We start from the raw sequence: 21,760 nt of genomic DNA on the forward strand, positions 1-21,760 counted from the left end.
ACCGTGCCATGCTGCTGATGGCATGGTGGGAGCAGAAGGTGGCGGCATGTCGGTGGAGAGAACATCGTCGTTCTGAGGCCGTGTGGTGCAGCGGGGTTTTGATCTGATCAAAGGCTCGGAGTGCGTCGTAGATGCAATGCGATGTAATGCCAAAGTATTTTCCAGTGAGGGCTCCGGTAAGTGCAACATGTCCGGTAACAGTTTGTTATTGGCCATATGATATAAAGGAGCAAGCATGCTGTGGCTTAACGGGTTGCGTAAGAGATGCCGGATGAGCAACACTTGTGGTAATGATGGAGTTACAGAGGCGCTTGATGTTGCAGCAGGGGGGAAAACAGCTGCACATGACTGACCTTGGTGGCAGATGACTTCGGTGTAGACGGAAGTGTCATCTCAGAGTCCGTGGACGGTGAGTGTGTTACAGGGGTAGATGGCAGGATGTTCCAAGTGGAGTTGACAGTGTTGGTGTTTTGATGTGTGAAACAGCCATGATCGAAGGTTGGGTGCCTGTCCTTGAGCCCTGTGCATAAGGCATGGCGACGGTGAGAGGTGGTGGAAGGCGGACGTGGTCGGCGAAACCATGGTCGGAGCAGGAAGGCGATGAGACGTAATGTGAATGTGAAGAAGTCGAATCGGCGGATGAACTACTGGTCCGAGGCGGAGAGGTGACACAGTTCAATGGAACTGGAGCTGTGTGTGTGCTGTCACTGTTGGTGCTGTGGTCGAGTCGTAAGGCTGCGAGCTGCTCATGAGAAACTGCTGGACGGTCTTGTGTCGGAGCGGAAAGATGCTCTCTCATCAAAGCAGAAATGGCAGATGTGTTGGCCGTACATTGCGGAGGTAGTGAACAGGGTGGCAAAGCAAGCAGCACTGGGATGTGGCTGGTTATGCCCTGGTACAGAAACGAAGTGTCTGGAACTATCAAAGAAAGGTGGCAGCGGCGTAAATAAGTTGCTTGTATCACTTCAGTAACGTAGAATTACCACTTGAGGCAGCGTGATGATGGCAGTTATGACGTCTGGGATATAGATCCATGTAGCGTGATCATCAGGGTATTAGTTGTAGCTGGTAGTAACGGCAAAGGATCATCAGCAGTCTGAGGCGGAACAGTGACAGGAGCATCTCGTTGCATGTCATGCTCAGTCGGTGTCGGTTGCAGCATGTGTAACTGATCTTGTACCAACAAGTTGTATGTTGCAGTTTTCTCACGTAGCTGTCGCAGTTGTTCAGGTGAAAATGCATCTCATTGCATGTCGTGCTTGGTTGGTGTCGGCTGCAGCATGGGTAACTGATATTGTACCAACAAGTTGTATGTCGCAATTTGCTCACGTAGCTGTCACAGTTGTTCAGGCAAAAATGTATATTGTGAAGCAGTCTGTTGTGTATCACTGAGTAAGATGGGGTCAAAATCAGAATCTGTCTCTATCAAAGGGTAACCTGGCATACAAGACAAGGTTGGCGGCACAGTATTGACGTAACAGTTCAAGTAGAAGAGATTGTGTGTGTGATCGCAAATGTGAAACTCAGTACTTGGTGGCAGTGGAGTGAGAACATGTTCACTGCTGTATGAAGCATTGATAGGGCTGAAATCATCTTCTGGGGTGGGTGAACAAGTTGCGGGCACGATCGAGTAGTGAACGGCCGGGCGGTAAGCGTGCGTAGTGTCGGCGAGTTGTTGACAAGATGCGGGTGTGTTAGATGTGGCGGGATCATATGTTGCGCAGTTGTTTGTTTGGAATGGGTTGAGGTCAGTGAGCCAACAGGCGGCGGCTGTGATGTTGCTGTCGGTAGCGGTCGAGCAGAGTCGGTGCGGCTTGGCTGCTGCATAAAGGGAGGCGTGGCACATACAGTGTTGCACTGAGAAACAGCTGGAATTGTCGTCAATGTAATTGGTGCATTGTCATTGATCAGTAGGATGTCCTTGATGAAATTGTTCCTGTGATGTTCGTGACAGGTGCTGAATTAAAGCAGCTTTCACTCTGGTGTACTTGTCATTCAAATTGTCACAGATAATGTCCGTAATTATATAATGATAGTCCTTTAGGTGCCTGAAGAGCACGAGGTATTTTTCACTTTCGTCAGTGATGCCATAAAAGGAAAATATATGCTCTGTGGCCATGAATCACATTGGAAGTTGGTCCGAGAGAAATGTTGGTAGTTGAATGCTGCAAATGAGGGACAAGCGTGGAAAAGCGGCGAAAATTTGGCACGAACATTCAAACTCTGGAAGACGGGCTGTGCGGAAACTGGGTCGAACAAATTTGCGTGTGGCGCAGAAGACACGGTAGCCATGATGGGAATTTGTGAACTTGACCAGGCAAGCAATTGAGCCGTAGTTTGGAGTTCGTGTGAACTGTGATTTGCAACGTAGTCCCTGTTTGTTGCAGTCCATTGTTTGGCATGACTGTCTGGTTTCGAAGCACTGCACAAAGTTAATTCATTACACAAAAGCAAGTCAAAGTTGTCCAAATTAATCAGTGAAGTAGCACTGCACTGTCTGGAAGGGAAATTACCGACACGTTGAGCGGGTTTTGACGGACGACGTGTACACCTCGGTCGCATTGTCGATGTGTGAGAAGGTGACGAAAGTTACCAAAAAGCACGAATCACACAAGAGTCGGGAATTCACACACTAATTACACTTCCTGTACACTGCATCCAGATGCGGCATGATGTGAAGTTGATGGACGTAGAAATCCGACAAAGGGTTGCTGCATTGTTTGTCCATGGTGATGTTCCAGTACACATTTCTGGTGTCATAAGCAGTGTTCGTGAGTGTCGGGTTCACCAGTGTGGGGGTCGAGATGTTATATACGGTAATATCAAACCCAACATTAAGTATTCGCTCATTTATAATGAATTAACTTTATTTTGATCATGTCGGTACAAACACATCCGCTCGAATACAGAGTTCAGAACACACTGAGATCAACAGTTTTCAAAGAAGTTCGTTCTCAAAGATGAGGCATCCAACTCTTGCAGTCGATAACTGCTACAAATGTAAGTGGGTGTTGTAAAATGAATTTTCCTTTGATGACACTTAGCAAGAACAGCCTAAGAATTAAGATATGCACTTCAGTTTATTGCATTATTTATATGTTTTGTTACAAAGTTGTTTATAAACTCTTAAATGAAAATATATTTAAATTTTTTGAGTTATTTGACACATAGGAGCACCATTAAATTTGCATACATTGATGGCACATTAGCATAACTTTTTCCAAAATATGTGTTGTGTGTTCTTGTTTTATGATGTTTTTTATATATTGCTGATCTCTTCATTGTGGACCAAAAAGTTCATCTAAACTTATCTGTACATTCTAAGATTCACATAAATGGTAATTTACATTACAAAAAGTCTTGAACTGCTGAACTCAAATTATAATTTTACTAGACATAAATAAAGATTTTGAGAATTAACTCAGTTGTAAGAAGTGCTTGGTTGGCTTGTTTAACAAGAAAAATTACCAATAGAATCTGATTAAATGGAACTTGAGAATCAGACTTTGTTTATTGTGGACAAATGTTCTACCGACTTATCTACTTAAACACAACTTATAGCCTGCCTTCACAGTTTTACTTCAATGAGTACCAATTCTCTTACCCACCAAACTTCATTAAACCTATGAGGGCAGGCATTAAAGCTATGAGTTGAGCTTGGATAGTTCAGTCAGTAGAACATCTGCCAGGAAGGTCTAAATCAATGCATAATCTGCTACACTGTAAAAATTATTTTTACAGGTATCATTGAATTTTCAAAATGAAAAACCAAACTCAAGTAATTATCTAGAAGCACTGCCTTATTGTTGATGTTATTTTGATATTCAGTCTGATGACTGGTTTGGTGCAGCTTGTAATACCACAACCCCTTTTTGGGATCTGTATCCTATTCCAGTCTCATCCCCACTCTCCTGATGAGGTCATATATGTAATATTAGTAATTTACACCAATTTAAACTGTTGTTTTGACTTCGTTTTTTCTGGTTGTCTGGATTTGAATATAAGGAAGATTTTTCACGCAGAAAGTTAGAAATTCACACTAATTTAAGCTATTGTTTTGACATTGTTTATGATGTACCTCACCAGTATACAGAATGAAGGAAACATGTTGGATTAAAGCCTAAAGTACACTCACAATTTGCACACAATACAAACCACAGGAATGTGGTAGGAATAAAATTGCTGTTGTAATTATGGAGTAATTTACAATTAAAGTTCTGATATTTCTAGTCATTGAGAGACAGCTATTTTCATGCTTTGATAAATCAGAAATTATTTGTATCCCTAATAGATATATTACATGATGATTTTTCAGTCAGGATCAACCATGGTCATGTTCTAATTGGTGTTAGTTAATAGAACTGTAATTATGACCATATAGAAAATGTAACATTTTGCTCATACAAAATTTAATTAATTGAATCTAGGCCTTTCATGCAATAAAAGTAATCGCTCTGTTCACCTGTAAATGATTGGATAATGCTCCGTTTAGTTAATAAAATAATATATGCAAATTAATGAAATACATTGTTGCAATGGAAAAACATGTAATTTATAGTCTTAATTGAAACAGATCCTTTCCTGTCTTTGTATGAAATTATTCAATGTTATTCCATGTAATTTTCTATTAAATTTTGGAAGATGTATGTAAAACTTTAATTGTTAAATATGCAATTTTAATATGTAACAATAACAGTAACTGTTTAAAATCTCATAAATAGAGGCAATTTGTATGCCACCATAGGCCAGTCTTAGGTCAGTCTTATGTTGGTCTTAAGTCAGTCTTGGACTGAATTTGATTTCAACAGCATGTAGGCAGACTTTGTACATTTGCCGCCAAACTTTCAGTATGTGAAATAAAATTCTCTGTGAACAAGAAGTATTGAAATTTATTTCTGCCATTGCATGATTCCTGTGTGGAAATGCAGTAACATCAAGATGAACCTACAGCAGCACCAAGAAGCAGCACCCTGGATTACACAAGATACGTATTATTTTATTGTTGGAGGATATCTGTAGTAGCATTTTTCTTGTGTTAAGCAACGATACACATCCCAAACTTCACCTACAAAAACATTTTTGCCATGCTATATTACAAGCTCTCCATGTTACTCTATCCTGTGCAAACTTCTTCATCTCCATGTAACTACTGTAACCTACATCCATCTGAATCTGCTTACTGTACTCATCTCTTGATCTCCCTTTATGTTTTTCACTCCTCATATGTCCTTCTAGAGCTAAATTGGTGATCCATTGATGTCTTGGCATGTGTCCTATCAACTGGTCACTTCTTTTAGTCAATTTGTCCCACAGATTTCTTGCCTCCCAATTGTACTAGTACCTCTTCATTAGCTACGTGATCTACCCATCTAATCTTCAGCACTCTACTGTAACACTGCATATCAACACCCTCAATTCACTTCTTGTCTTAACTTTTTATCATCCATGTTTCACTTTCATAAATGGCAACACTCCAGACAAATATCTCCAGAAAAGACTTCCTAACATTTGTATTTGATGTTAAAACATTTCTCTTTTTCAGAAATGTTTTTCTTGTCATTGCCAGTCTACATTTTATATCCTCCCTAATTTGGCCATCATCAGTTATATTGCTTCCCAGATAGCAAGACTCTTCTGCTACTTTTACTGTCTTATTTATTAATCTGATTACCTCAGCGTCACCTGATTTAATTCAAATATATTCCATTAGCCTTGTTTTGCCTTACATTCATCTTATATCCTCCTTTCAAGATGCTGTCCATTCCATTCAACTGCTCTTCCAAGTCCTTTGCTGTCTTTCACAGAAATACAATGTCATTGACGAACATCAAAGTTTTTATTTCTTCCTCCTGAACTTCAATTCTTTTTCCAAATTTTTATTTGTTTTCCTTTACTGCTTGCTCAATGTACAGCTTGAATAACATCAGGGACAGGCTACAACCTGATCTCAGTCCCTTTTCAGCCACTGCTTCCCTTTCATGTTCCTTGACTCATAACTGCTGCCTGCTATCTGTACAAGTTATAAATAGTCTTTTTCTCCCTGTATTTTATTGCTGCTCCCTTCAGAACTTCAAAGATGGTATTCCAGTCAACATAGTAAAATGCTTTCTCCAAGACTAAAAATGCAATAAATGCAGGTTTGCTTTTTCTTAACCTTTCTTCCAAGATAAGTCAAGTTCAGTGTTGCCTTTCATGTGCCTACATTTCCGTGGAACTCAGTTTGTTCTTCCCTAAGGTTTGCCACTACAAGCTTTTCCATTCTCCTGCAAATGATTCATGCCACTATTTAGAAACCATCTCTTACTAAACTGTGTTCAGCAATGTTCATGCCTGTGAGCACCTGCTTTCTTTGGAACTGGAATTGTTACATTCTTCTTGAAATCTGATGATAGTTCTCTTCTCTCATATATCTTGCACACAAGGTGGAATAGTTTCATCATGGCTGGCTCTCCCAAGGATATCAGCTGTTCCAAAGGACTGTTGTCTATTCCCGAAGCCTTATTCAACTTAGGTCTTTCAGTGTTCTGTCAAATTCTTCTCACAATATATTACCTCCCATGTGTTGTTTATTTACATTCTCTTCCTTTTGTAATATTGCCTTAAAGTTCATCATCCTTGTATAGGCCCTCTATATACTCCTTTCACCTGTCACCTTTGCCTTCTTTGCTTGGCACTGGTTTTCCATCTGAGCTCTTGATGTTCATGCAGCTGCTTCTCTTTCTTCCAGATTCCATTTCAATTTTCCTGTAGGTGGTATCTGTCTTTCCCCTAGTGAAATATGTTTCTGAGTCTTACATTTGTTCTCTAACCATTCCTGCTTGGCCATTTTGCACCTCCTGTCTATCTCAGTTTTAGATAGTTGTATTTCCTTTTCCTGTTTCATTTGCTGCATTTTTATATTCCCACCTTTCATCAATTACATTTAAAGTCTCCTGTGATATCCAAGGATTTCTTCCAGGCCTTGTTTTTTTTACCTATTTGATTCTCTGTTGCCTTCACTATGTCATCTCTCAAAGCTACCCCATTATCTTTTACTGCGTTTCATTTCCCTTATTGTAGTCAATTGTTGCATAATGCTCCATCTGAAACTCTCAGTAACCTTTTATTCCTTCATCTTATCCAGATCCAGTCTCCTTAATTTCCTACCTTTCTTGCAATTTCTTCAGTTTTAATCTACATTTCATAATCAGTAAATTGTAGTTAGAGTGCCACTGGAAATGTCCTATTACTTAAAATAAGGTCCCAAAATCTTTATCTAACTTTAATTGTGATGGGGGACTTGAATCTGATAGTTGGAAAAGAAAGATAAGGAAAATTAGTAAGTGCATGTGGACTGGGGGAAAGGAATGAAAGAGGAAGCCAGCAAATAGAATTTTGTATAGAACATAATTTAATCATTGTTAACACTTGATTTAAGAATCATGTAGGAACATTGCATACATGGAAGAGACATGGAGATATTGTAAGTACCATTGTGTAACCTTTTGGTATCTCCACGTCTCTTCCACGTATGCAGTGTTCCTACATGAGTCTTAAATCAGGTGTTAACAGTGATTAAATTATGTTCTGTACAAAATTCTACTTGCTGGCTTCCTCTTTCATTCCTTTCCCCCAGTCCACATTCACTTGCTAATTTTCCTTCTCTTTCTTTTCTATCAGATTCAAATCCCCCATCACAATTAAAGTTTTTATTCCCTTAACTATCTGAATAATTTCTTTTATCTAACCATACAGTTCTTCTACCTATTTACCTTCTATGGAGCTAGTTGTCATATAAACTTGAATTCTTGTGTTGGGTGTGGTCTTAGTATCTACCTTGGCTGTGATAATGTGTTCACTGTGATGTTCATAGTAGCTCACCCATATTCCTATTTTCTTATTCACTATTAAATCTACTCCAGCATTACCCCTATTTGGTTTTGTATTTATGACCCCTATATTCACGTGACCAGAAGTCCTATTCCTCCTGCCACTAAACTTCAATAATTCCCACTGGATCTAATATCATCTAATATCAACCTGCCCATTTTTCTTTTTAAATTTTTTAGCCTATCTGCCTGATTAAGGATTACTATCCTTTTTTTTTTTTTTTTTGACATTCCACACTCTGATCTGTAGAATGATGGTATTGTTCCTTCTGATGACAATTTCCTACTGACTTGTTTATTATAAACAGTAATATCATACATTCAGAAAAATCTTCAAAAAACTAATATAAATCACCCCTTTCATAGAGCTCTGTAGATGGTGTAGAACTGGTGCAAGGCAGGTACATCACCCTCAACTATTGAGACACATAACAAGAGTGAAATAGTTTGTATGTGCCACTCAGTTGAATGGAATCAGAAAACTTGACAGCAGTTGCTGTCATTAATGAATGGAGATCCATCTCAAGTACTGCTTTCAAAATGTGCTGAGAGTCTCACTGATGCCCTCATTCTTCCAACCTTGTACAAAAACAGATCTGTTATGCCTTCTATCTCTAGTCACCCACCACCTCCCCAAATCTCGCCATCTGGCCACAGTGCAACATTGACCTTGTGACTCATTACCCTCTGCCTCGTGATGACTGGGTGTTGTGTGATGTCCTTAGGTTAGTTAGGTTTAAGTAGTTCTAAGTTCTAGGGGACTGATGACCATAGATGTTAAGTCCCATAGTGCTCAGAGCCATTTGAACCATTTTGACTCATTACCACTAAGGACTAGAGCAAATAAATTACATTCTCTGCCAGTGTTTGGACTGCCTCTCATCATGCCCTGAAATGAGAAATGTCCTACCTACTACCCTTCCCACCCCTCTCAAGGTGGCATTCCACCACCCACTGAACCTACATAATATCCTCATCCATTCCTCCTCAACCCCTGCTCCCAACACTTTGCCTCATGGCTCATATCCCTGTAATAGATGTAGGTGGAAGACATGTCACAGACATGCCCCCACTGTCTACTCCAGTCCAGTTACAAGTGTCACCTATCCCATAAAAAGCAGGTCTAACTGTGAAAACAGTCATGTGATCTACAATCTAAGCTGCAACCACTGTACTGCATTCTATGCACGCCTGACAACCAACAGGCTGTCTGTCCATATGAATGGCCACTGACAAACTGTGGCAAAGAAACAGGTGGATTACCCAGTTGCTAAGCATGCTATCAAACATGACCTTCATTTCAATGACTGCTTCACAGTGTGTGCCATTTGGATTCTTCCTACCAACACCAGATTTCCTGATATGCATAGCTGGGATGGGACCTTGCTCTCCCAGCAATATATCCTATGTTCCCATAACCCCCCTGGCCTCAACCTTCATTAGTCATTGTCTTTATCCATCTAGCCCTTTCCCTCTTCCCATTCCAGCACTACACAGGCCTCTATTCCACCAAGGCACCCACAATCTTTTCACTTCTCTCCTTTTCTGCAACCCCCCCCCCCCCCCCCCCACTCAATGTCTAACCTCCCGACTGCACCAAGCTGCCTTACCCTCTCTCCACATTTTCCCTGTTTTTGTATCTCCATGATTTTAGCAGGATATCTCTAGGACGACACCAATTTACTATTGTGACAAAAAATAAAAACATCTACAGCTGTCCTGAAGATTTTATTTTATTTTTTTGCTACCAGTTTCGACGCTTCATTGCGTCACCTTCAGGTGGTTTTAATGCGGTACAAGTTGATACGATCCCCATGCATAACCCATCAGTTGCCAGCATTACTGGATTTGCAGATAATGTGTCAGCACTCCAGTCATCAACTGTCAACTGTGAGTTGACAGTTGATGGTGTATAGACACGTCCATATCTCACCACTTACTTATAGTATCAGCCGCAAGCAGTTGACATCAACAAGTGTATGGGCCTGAAGATGACATTGTTACAACATTGAAACTAGCTGCCAAAATAAAATCAACACCTTAAATACAGCTGGAGGAATTTCTTAATTTTCAATATAAATTTATACCAGTTGACATCCCACTGTCCTCCACTTCAACTACGGATGTACAAAGATACTTTTTGATAGTCTTTTTGTTGTGCCTATCTAAGACTCCACATCTCTGCTGTATGGTGAGTAGCAACTACTCTTTTCTAATACTGTCATATTCTATCCTGGATTTTCCATAGTTATATTTCAAGTGAATGTTGACATGGGGACTACATGCAGTGGAATTTGGAGTTAATGTTTTGTGAAAGGCCACTGCTCACAGCAGAACATAGAGTTGCATGCCTTCAATGGATTTAACAACACAGAAACTGAACAGTAGTTGACTGCAGAGATGTAATCACCCCAAAAGTCACAATTTTGCTTCTTTTCAAATTATGTGACGAGCTGGGTGCACCAATGGTTCAAAGAGGTGTTTAACCAGCAGTGTATGGAGGTAGTTCAGGCCAGAGATGGTTCTTTGAAGTTTTGAGGTTGTCTTTTTCTACTGCCACTTCGTCTCATTCATTCACTTTCCTGTTAATGTGAATCAGGATGTTTCGTATTTTCCTCTACATCTTCATCAAGTGTGCACTTGGACTCTCCTGTCTTCCAGGATAGCAACCAGCCTTGTTTAAAGTGCTGCAAGCATTTTGTTCCTGGTTTGTTAAACATTCAACCACTCTATCACACCTAAATTGGGCCACTAAATCAACCATTGTTAATTCAGTAGAAAACATCTACGACCATATGAATTAGTAGAAAAAATGTTGCACTCAATATTCTGGTAATTTGATAGCTCTACAGGATCTAATCAACAATGAGTGGCTTCAGCTGGATATGGCATACCTGAAGAAACTGTGAACTCTCTTCCTCACTGGACTGAGGCCATTATCAAGGCTAGAAATGGTTTTGCACAGTATTAACATGGTATCTCCTGGAGGAGGGAGAAGCAATATTAATTCTTTTGTCTATCACTCTTACATACCTTGTCTGAAACTGGCAATTCCTAAAATCAAAATGAATCATATGTGTAACATTTTGGACTGAGAAACAAGGAAGTAAGCCAGAGAGTGGGCTGTTTCAGGTCAAGTGGCTGCTGCTGTGTACAGCTAAATGCCCACAGGCAATGGTGGGCAGGGTTGATTGAACAGCTGAAGTGCAGGCAGTCGGGCAGTCAGGCACTTGGGCAGTAGCATAGATGTTTGTACAGCACCAGGCATGAGAGGCATAGTGACTCACCCATGCACGGAATGTATGCAGTAGGGCCTCCTCATGGGTAGCCTTGTCAGCTGTGCCTGACCAAGAGGAACTGAGTTGTACCTGCCTTTTATTGAGCAGTATTGGAATAGTCTGTCATATAAATATTCTATTAATGTGAGTAGGACCATTGTAAAGAACAGTTCCTGTGTAGCAAATATTTTAAGGGTCATATTTTAAAGGTAGATGAGAAAGTTTCTGCAAGTAATTTAGAAATGAAAGGGAAACAATACTGTGAAGATAAGATACAGAGGAAATGTAGTGATATCAATATGTTTCTCATGTCTTCATCCGAAATAAGGAATTATCACACCCCTGAACATTAAAGGTTCTTATGGGGAATGATACTTACAATATGACATTAAATGTTGTGGATTCTTTTAAATTTAATGTTCTTACTTTATAATACAGAATTGAAACTGACTATTTTACAAGACAGAGTAAAATGTGCCATTGCTATGCATTTCTATATGAAAGTAAATCCACACATAACAATTACTACCAGACAGTGTCTCTCCTCAGATGTTTGTTGATAAGAAATGAGAAGTTAATGTATTCCCCTAATTGTGGCATAATGGTATACTTTGACAATCACATTCTGGATTTCAAAAAGGTTATTCTATTGAGACAGCTATTTATACTCTCAATGAGTGCATAATAAAAACTGTAAACGGTAAAATAATATTAGTTTGAATCATCTGTGACTGTTGAAGGAATTTGATGATGTCAGTCATAATTATTTTAGAATATCTGGTTTAGCATATTTCTTATTTAGCTGATAGACAAAAATCAAACAATGGAAACTCTGGTAGGAATATCAACAATGTGGGAAAAGACAAAATTCTACTTACCGTAAAGAAGACATGACAAGTTGCAGACAGGCACAATTGAAAGACAGTTACATATAGCTTTTGGCCACAGGCTTCTTTGTCATGTCTTCTTTACAGTAAGTATCAATCTGTCTCTTCCAACATTGTTGCTCTTATTTAGCTGATACTTGAGAAAAAGGTTGTAGAAAGTTGTGCTATGGTGCACAAGTAATTCAGGAAAGGCTACCACAAGATTTGCTTAAAGAAAAATTACAATCATATTCTGCAGAGTTCAATCATGGGCCTTTCGGTGCTCTTAGGATACGTCAGTGACCAACTATTTTACTTGAATCAGGACGAAAATTATTCCTCCTTGCTGATACCAGAATTTTTGTTAAAAGGAGTAAAGAAACATTAACAGAGAAAATACAGTAATAAATATTTTTTTATTAGTGCTTAAATGGTTTAGCACAAATTGAGTAGCTTTTAATTAAAAAAAAAACACATCTCGTCCTGTTTAGTATTGTTAAGAATACTCCACCTCTCATTTAAAACAATGCACCAATAATTCTCCTCAAATTTTAGGAAAATAATTTGCATACCAGGAAAATAAAATTGTCAAGACTCAGTCAAAACAACACCTTTTTCTCTTCAAAACTTACCATTTTCTCCTGGTTCTGGAATTGGTCTCTTTTCCTGCAAAAAATGGAAAAGGTTCTTTTGTAAACAAGTAATGCCCATGATGGGATGATGAAAACAAAATCAGTTACCCAGCTACAACAAAAATAAACACACTGAAAAAAATAAATTGTCATTTAATGAATATTTTACTTTTAATTCTATATTACTATTATTATTGTGATGGTTTTGGACTTATCAGATGTTTATAGGCAGTCTACTGAATGGTTCAATTTTTTCCTCAAAGCAAGTGAACACTGGGTTACACAGAATATGTTGGCATTAAGGATATATGATTTAGACACATTTATAATAATAGTGTTCTGCTGATACAATTTATATACATCTGAAAATAAAAAATTATAATTACATATTCATTACTAAAAAGTCTCAATCATAGCACTCAGTATGGTTAGAATCAGTGAACTATGTTATGCTGGATTATATAGAATGTTGATGACACTGTTGCACCAGAGTGAATAAAATAGTAGGAGTAAAACTGTTATAGTTAAGTGGCATAGTTGATCCCTGACAGTTGCTGTGGGCTGGGCACAGTAGCTTCATGGACCAATAAAGTAGTGAGATTTTGTAAATGGCTCTATGCTAATGCTTCAACATTGCTACTGCTCGGTAGGTGGCTACTGTGTTGGCATGGAGCTGTTAGCACTTCAGCGTTGAAAACTGGTGACAACTTTGCCACCTGTCAGAGATCTTGACTATAGGAAGAAATTCCTAAACTGAAGTGGTGAAAGTCCCTAATTTGCATAGAATTTTTATCTGTTGTTACCATAAATCAATTATTTGGAAGAGTTATAATTTCTGAATGAGAGAGTTTTGTTCTTGTGGTATGTTCTGGTATAGGCTTATGTTGAAACAGTAAATATGTAGTTACTTGTGAGCAATGAAAACTAGCCTCTATTCTGACAACATATAGATCACAATTGCCATTTGATAATTACAATCTGGAACCACAACACCCATATTCAGTAGTTAATCTTTCCTCCAAACCTCTCTCCCAATCCGAAACCTCTGTCCTATCCAAAGGCCTCACCTTCAGCCCCACTCCCAGATTCAACCAAACAGCCCTCGTCAAAGATTTATTGTCCTATACTCGTACTCTCTGCTGGAAATATCACTTTGCCACGAAGAAAAATGATCCTAATCCTACTCTTAATGATCCAACTCCCCAAGACACTATCCAAATTGAACCCTGCCTGGAACAGTTCCGTCCTCCGTCACAGCGGGACCCACATCCTCTTCCTCAAAATCACCCTCTCCAAACCTTCCAGGAATTTCTCACTTCCAGCCTTGCTTCTCAATCCTTAAAAAACCTTAATCCTACTCCCAACATCACCACTGCGAATCCCAGGCTATCCGTGATCTGAAGGCTGACCGATCCATCATCATTCTTCCGGCGGACAAGGGTTCCACGACCGTGGTACTTGATCGTCGGGAGTATGTGGCTGAGGGACTGCGTCAGCTTTCATACAACACTACTTACAAAGTTTGCCAAGGTAATCCCATTCCTGATGTCCAGGCGGAGCTTCAAGGAATCCTCAGAACCTTAAGCCCCCTACAAAACCTTTCACCTGACTCCATCAACCTCCTGACCCCACCGACACCCCGCACCCCTACCTTCTACCTTCTTCCTAAAATACACAAACCCAACCATCCCAGCCGCCCCATTGTAGCTGGTTACCAAGCCCCCACAGATCGTATCTCTGCCTACATAGATCAACACCTTCAACCCATTACATGCAGTCTCCCATCCTTCATCAAAGACACCAACAACTTTCTCGAACGCCTGGAATCCTTACCCAATCTGTTACCCCCAGAAAACCATGCTTGTAACCATTGATGCCACTTCCCTATACACAAATATTCTGCACGTCCAGGGCCTCGCTGCAATGGAGCACTTCCTTTCACGCCGATCACCTGCCACCCTACCTAAAACCTCTTTCCTAATTACCTTATCCAGCTTCATCCTGACCCACAACTTCTCCACTTTCGAAGGCCAGACATACCAACAACTAAAGGGAACAGCCATGGGTACCAGGATGGCCCCCTCGTATGCCAACCTATTCATGGGTCACCTAGAGGAAGCCTTCTTGGTTATCCAAGCCTGCCAACCCAAAGTTTGGTGCAGATTTATTGATGACATCTTCATGATCTGGACTCACATTGAAGAAGAACTCCAGAATTTCCTCTCCAGCCTCAACTCCTTTGGTTCCATCAGATTCACCTGACCCTTCTCCAAATCCCATGCCACTTTCCTTGACGTTGACCTCCACCTGTCCAATTGCCAGCTTTACATGTCCGTCCACATCAAGCCCACCAACAAACAACAGTACCTCCATTATGACAGCTGCCACTCATTCCACATCAAACGGTCCCTTCCCTACAGCCTAGGTTTTCATGGCAAACGAATCTGCTCCAGTCCAGAAGCCCTGAACCATTACACCAACAACCTGAAAACAGCTTTTGCATCCCGCAACTACCCTCCCGACCTGGTACAGAAGCAAATAACCAGAGCCACTTCCTCATCCCCTCAAACCCAGAACCTCCCACAGAAGAACCCCAAAAGTGCCCCACTTGTGACAGGATACATTCTGGGACTGGATCAGACTCTGAATGTGGCTCTCCAGCAGGGATACGACTTCCTCAAATCCTGCCCTGAAATGAGATCCATCCTTCACGAAATCCTCCCCACTCCACCAAGAGTGTCTTTCCGCCGTCCACCTAACCTTCGTAACCTCTTAGTTCATCTCTATGAAATCCCCAAACCACCTTCCCTACCCTCTGGCTCCTACCCTTGTAACTGCCCCCAGTGTAAAACCTGTCCCATGCACCCTCCCACCACCACCTACTCCAGTCCTGTAACCCGGAAGGTGTACACGATCAAAGGCAGAGCCACGTGTGAAAGCACCCATGTGATTTACCAACTGACCTGCCTACACTGTGAAGCTTTCTATGTGGGAATGACCAGCAACAAACTGTCCATTCACATGAATGGACACAGGCAGACAGTGTTTGTTGGTAATGAGGATCACCCTGTGGCTAAACATGCCTTGGTGCACGGTCAGCACATCTTGACACAGTGTTACACCATCCGGGTTATCTGGATACTTCGCACTAACACCAACCTGTCAGAACTCCGGAGATGGGAACTTGCCCTTCAGTATATCCTCTCTTCTCGTTACCCGCCAGGCCTCAACCTCCACTAATTTCAAGTTGCCGCCGCTCATACCTCACCTGTCATTCAACAACATCTTTGCCTACGTACTTCCACATCGACTGACATCTCTGCCCATACTCTTTGCCTTTACAAATGTCTGCTTGTGTCTGTGTATGTGCAGATGGGTATGTGTGTGTGTGCGAGTGTATACCTGTCCGTTTTTCCCCCTAAGGTAAGTCTTTCCACTCCCGGGATTGGAATGACTCCTTACCCTCTCCCTTAAAACCCACATCCTTTCGTCTTTCCCTCTCCTTCCCTCTTTCCTGATGAAGCAACCGTTGGTTGCGAAAGCTTGAATTTTGTGTGTATGTTTGTGTTTGTTTGTGTGTCTATCGACCTGCCAGCGCTTTTGTTTGGTAGGTCACATCATCTTTGTTTTTTATATATATTTAAGAAGGAATCAGTGCGTGTATCCATGTGAGAGGGTGTGCAATGTTACAGTGAAAATGGGGCTCATACTGCCAAGTTCTTTCTAAATTTTACTTGGTTTTTATCACTGAAATGACATCACATGACCTTGCAACCCATGATGTTTAATTTTGTTTTCTCCTCCCCTTCTGGGTGCTTCACATTTTTGTCAGGCAGTGTATACATATTTTTTTTCTCTTTAATAAGGGTGATATATCCTAAATTTTGTGTTTATATGAATGAGTGAGAGTGGCTTTTTAGAGAGAGAGAGAGAGAGAGAGAGAGAGAGAGAGAGAGAGAGAGAGAGAGAGAGATAGTAGTGTATGTGTGTGTTTGAGATGTGGCACCTGATTATGAGTGAATACATTGCCTGGTTTATCTGATATTGTTTTTGTGGTGGCTGGAGCAGCTGTTATTTATTTACTACATGTTTTATTATTTTAAATAATGTTTGTTTAGTTATTTGGTGCCGGCCGCGGTGGTCTAGCGGTTCTAGGCGCTCAGTCAGGAACCGCAGGACTGCTACGGTCGCAGGTTCGAATCCTGCCTCGGGCATGGATGTGTGTGCTGTCCTTAGGTTAGTTAGGTTTAATTAGTTCTAAGTTCTAGGTGACTGATGACCTCAGAAGTTAAGTCGCATAGTGCTCAGAGCCATTTGAACCATTTGAACCATAGTTATTTGGTATGTATTTCTTTTCTGTGATTACCTTTTAATTTTGAAGTTTTCTTGTAGTGTTAGATGATGCATTTTGTTACCAAATATGATTTTTGTTATGTTTCTATTGTGGTAGGGGATGGTTTTCTTGTTGAGTTGTTCTGCTAGTCTTGAATGGCTGGTGCTATATTTCCATTCTGGCATGCTGAAGTTGGTAAATGCCAATTCTTTTTAATGTGTCCCATGTCAGTATCATCCTCCTCCATTAATCATTTCAGAATGGAGTTATTAATTTGGTAATCTAGTATCACTCCTTTTTTCTTTATGGTGTTGATAATTTTGTGTGTCCCTTCGTTTTTATTCGTGAGGAGTATATCAGCTATGACTGAATAAACACTAGCAACCAAACATTATTTAAACTAATAAAACATAGAGTAGATAAACAACAGACCTTCTGGCCCCCACAAAAATTGCATCACATAAACCAAGGAAGTTATCCACTAATGCTACCTACCACAGTGCTTTAATAAAGTAGTTCTAGGACATACAATCTCCACACACACACACACACACACACACACACACACACACACACACACACACACATGAACAAGAATCACTGACATTGCCACACCCATAAAAATAAAACAAAAGATGATCACATTCTGCAACATGTAAGTGGATCAGTACAAATGAAAACCAAAATATAACCCATCTAAGTGATGCACTTTGTACAAAAATTAAACAACTATCTGTAGAAAAACATTAGGAGTGGGGAAAAACACAATGCAAGCAATGATTTAACACTGTTTAATAGCACTAATTTAAAATGTGATAACTGTTTTAATCTTGTTAAACATATGTATAAGGAAAACCATACCATTACCATGACCACTGAAGATGCTTTAAAAAATTTGAAACAGATCTTGTCTAAATAAGACTTTTATTACAGTTGAAAAAAATGGTATGCATCTTATCTTAAGTTTATAACTGTGAGTACAGAAGAGACACCAGAAAACAAAAGAGACAACATGTCTTAAAAATTATATTGTTACCTGTATTCAGAAACTGTAGATTCTTGTTTATTGCCACATAAGTGACAATACTCATTATAAAAAGGCTTATATTCTTAGTGCACAAATAACAATTAAATGACAAAATTATGAATGTGAGGATGAAGTTATTAAGTTAACATCTGGGAATGATAAAGCAAGTGACTTTTTATTTATTTGCTTTTAAATTGTAGCATTATTATTTATTTCCCTGTTTTATACTGTTTTATTTTACTACTTTATAACAGTATAATGATTTTATGACATTTAATTTATTTTGTTAATGCATATCTGTGACTTGAATGTTTTCCTACTTTATCAGACCTCTGGAACACAATGAATGTTTGTCTGGAATAGCTACATTGTCCCAGCTCAGTGACCTGACTGTGTTGTATGGCTGGACTGCTCAATTCTTCCACTGTATAATAAGGATTTTCCTTTAACTACTCAATGATGTATCTTACTCCTGTAATTCATGAAACAGAAGCAATAAAGATGAGCCATTCTTATCATCAATATGGTCTTTGAGACACATTATCATCGATATGGTATTTGAGACCATCCAAGATTCAGCGAGGAAACTCAGCCTCCTTCCATGAAACCATACATACAGGTGGTGAATGATAGAATATGATAGAGCTCTGAAATTTCACATCCAAGCCTGGTAAAACTGGTGCAGCTACCAAACTTTAAGGACTTGGTAGAACTTTTTATCCTTGTAAAAATGTCTTCCTTCTATGTGTATGTATATTTGAACTATTTACTTTCATTGTATTATGATGCCAAATCCTATATCACCCTGAGACCCCACATCCATTAAAATGGACACTTAGGTTTTAAAGTTAAAATCTTCTGGAGTGTTTGGCCACCATCATATTTCTTCTAAGCAATCAACATTTAGATCCTTCTGCTGAAATGTTCTAAATGATCTTGTGGGGTCCATTGTAGAATGAGTGCTCAATCTACAGTGGACACCACAAGATCCTGAAGGAGATCTCAGCAGAGGGGTCAAAAGTTGATTGTTTAGAAGAAATATGACACAGCCTAACAATCCAGAAGAAGTTAACTTCAATTACACCAGTCATGGTAACCTGTAGATTTAGGTTATGGACTGCCATTTTGTAGATACAAGTTTCTGCTGAGCACAATCCACCGTCCAGTAAAGCAGACTGTTTAGTGCTTCCAAATGCTAGAGCTTATGCATACTACATGCACAACTGAACTTCGGTTTTAGTATCTGTGTTGTAGCCAAACATGACTGTGTATGTTTTATTAGGAAATAACATCATATAAACAAATCACTTGTCAATATTAATGCTTGAATTATAGTTTATGGTGTTTCTTGGATACTGTATTTAATTTACTAATATAACAAATAAAATTTTCCACAGCCTGTTTTTGAGAGAAATAGATGTCCATTTTAATGGACACAGGGATTTAGTGATAACAAAACATGTCTCCACATAACCAAAAACTTCCTCAATTTGCACCACACCAAGTGTGTGAAATATTGTAAGTATTGCAATTCTTGTTATTATGTTTACTTAAGGTAAGTAATTTGTTTTATTAAGAAGAAAGGACCTTGCAGATGAACAGTTAGTAAATTTGCTGATGAATGGAGAATTTTCTGATCTGGATGGCTTTAGCAGTGATGAGGAAGATGACCCCATAGATAATAGTCATCAGCAGCAAGCAGCTGTGGATGAAAAATAGTGAGAGCCACAACATGCAGGTGATTCAAGTGATGACAGTGATGATGATGATACTAGCAGAATAGGTAATGAGATTCTAAATGAAAATTAGGCAATGCTAGGACAAAATTATGGGGAAAATGTGAGAGCCAATACAACTTTAACAGGGGTTGCATGCACGTCATCAGCAGAATGATCAGCTACTAATGGGTTAATCCTTGAACAAAGAATGCTGACTGATAGAACTATTTTTCATATTCTTGTTTTAGAAACTGCAAACAGTTGGGTGCAGTACTGGGTGGACAAGGGTAGATTAAATGACCACAGAAAAAATGTTCTGCAGTTCATGGCTTTCAAGATAGGTTTGACAGAGGAATTTTTGGAAAAAGGAGATGGTACTTCCAGTGGCACAGACTACAGTGATGAGAATACAAGGAAATGGAAGAGAAAATAATGACAATGGTACACCAAAAAGGAGGAGAAAGCATTGTCTAGTGATGCTGAATGTAAAAATAAAATGAATTGTGAGAAGAATGTTTACAGAAAGAAAATAGAAGTGGTATGTCAAGCATGGGAAGCATATTTTTGTATTACTGTGCAGAAAAATTCCTTAGGGAGATGCGTGAAAAATTATTTTGGGAAAAGCTAATACACATTAGTGTTCTGCTCAGTGTTATATGTCCTTAATAGTTGTTCATTATATGTAGTTCTTTTTGTGACATTTCCTTTAAATTTTGTTACTCATCCCAATCTTTAAGAAGGGAAATAGAAAAGAGTGCAAAAACTATCAGGGGATAACATTGATGAGTCACTGTGCAAAGATTTTTGAGAAAATTTTGGAAGCCCGAATTCGGGCAAAATTAGAAGGAAGAATGAGAGAAGAGCAACATGGCTTCAGAACAGGAAGGTCCACGGTAGATCTAATTTTTGCTGTAAATTTTTGAGAAAATTTTGGAAGCCTGAATTCGGGCAAAATTAGAAGGAAGAATGAGAGAAGAGCAACATGGCTTCAGAACAGGAAGGTCCACGGTAGATCTAATTTTTGCTGTAAGACAACTGCAGGAACAACACACACGTAATTGGTGAGAGGAAGATAAAAGCTATTGTGTTTGCAGATGATCTGATGATTTGGGAGAATAAGGAGTAGGAAGTACAAGAACAGTTGGACATATGGGAAAGAACAGTACAAGAATATGGGATGAAATTTTGTATAAGTAAGAGTGAGATGCTTATCACAAAAAGAAAGAAGGAGAGAGGAACAACTGGAATAACAATTGGTGGGGAATGATTGAGGAGAGTGGACAGTTTCAAGTACCTAGGTAGCCTGATACAGGAAGTTGGAAAAAATGACAGAGAAATAAACGAGTGGGGGCTAAAAGCAGAAGCATTTCAGAAGAGTGTCAGAAGCCTGATGTGGAGCAAGGATGTGCCCCAAACCAGTAACAAGGCTATATACTGGTCATACTATGTCCCAATCCTACATATGCATCAGAAACCTGGTTTATGAAAGGAAGAGAGAATAGCAAACTACAAGCTATTGAGATGAAATTCCTGAGAAACAGCATTGGGGTGACAAAGATAGACAGGTTAAGAAATGAGAGGATCAGAGAGTTAATGAAGGTGGAACCATTACAGGAGGAGATAGAGAAATCAAGGCTGTGATGGTATGGACATGTTAAGAGAATGGATAAGAAGAGGATACCCAGGAGGATACATGAGATGAAACTGGAAGGAAAAAGGCCAAGATGAAGACTGAGGAACAGATCACTGAAAGGAGTAGAGGAATACATCCAAAAGAAAGGAGAAGATTGGACCAAGATGAAGATGGAGAGATGGTGCCAAGACAGAAGACGATGGAGAGGCCTATGTTCCATACAGACCTGGCCAGAAGCTGGAAACTGTCAAAGATAATAATGATGATGACTCATGCCTTCCATATCATGCAGGAGGCAAGTTTCATTTACAGAACAAAATAAAAATGTAATCAGGCAAACGACTTCATAAGATAGTCAATTCATTTTACAAGAAATATATGCATATTTAACATGTAACTTAACTT

At 39.5% G+C, this 21,760-nt stretch overlaps 1 protein-coding gene across 1 annotated transcript in view; it reads right to left on the reverse strand.

Moving 5' to 3' along the window:
* LOC126199192 (sorbitol dehydrogenase-like) overlaps positions 1-21,760 on the reverse strand; it is a 127,316-nt gene that overhangs the window by 86,521 nt on the left and 19,035 nt on the right. Inside the window, exon 2 of the mRNA XM_049935974.1 lies at positions 12,645-12,678. Coding sequence (XP_049791931.1) covers positions 12,645-12,678 — 34 coding nt within the window. The remainder of the gene's footprint in view (positions 1-12,644; positions 12,679-21,760) is intronic.

This window comes from Schistocerca nitens, chromosome 8, assembly GCF_023898315.1.
Source record: "Schistocerca nitens isolate TAMUIC-IGC-003100 chromosome 8, iqSchNite1.1, whole genome shotgun sequence".
In the NCBI taxonomy this organism is placed as follows: domain Eukaryota; kingdom Metazoa; phylum Arthropoda; class Insecta; order Orthoptera; family Acrididae; genus Schistocerca; species Schistocerca nitens.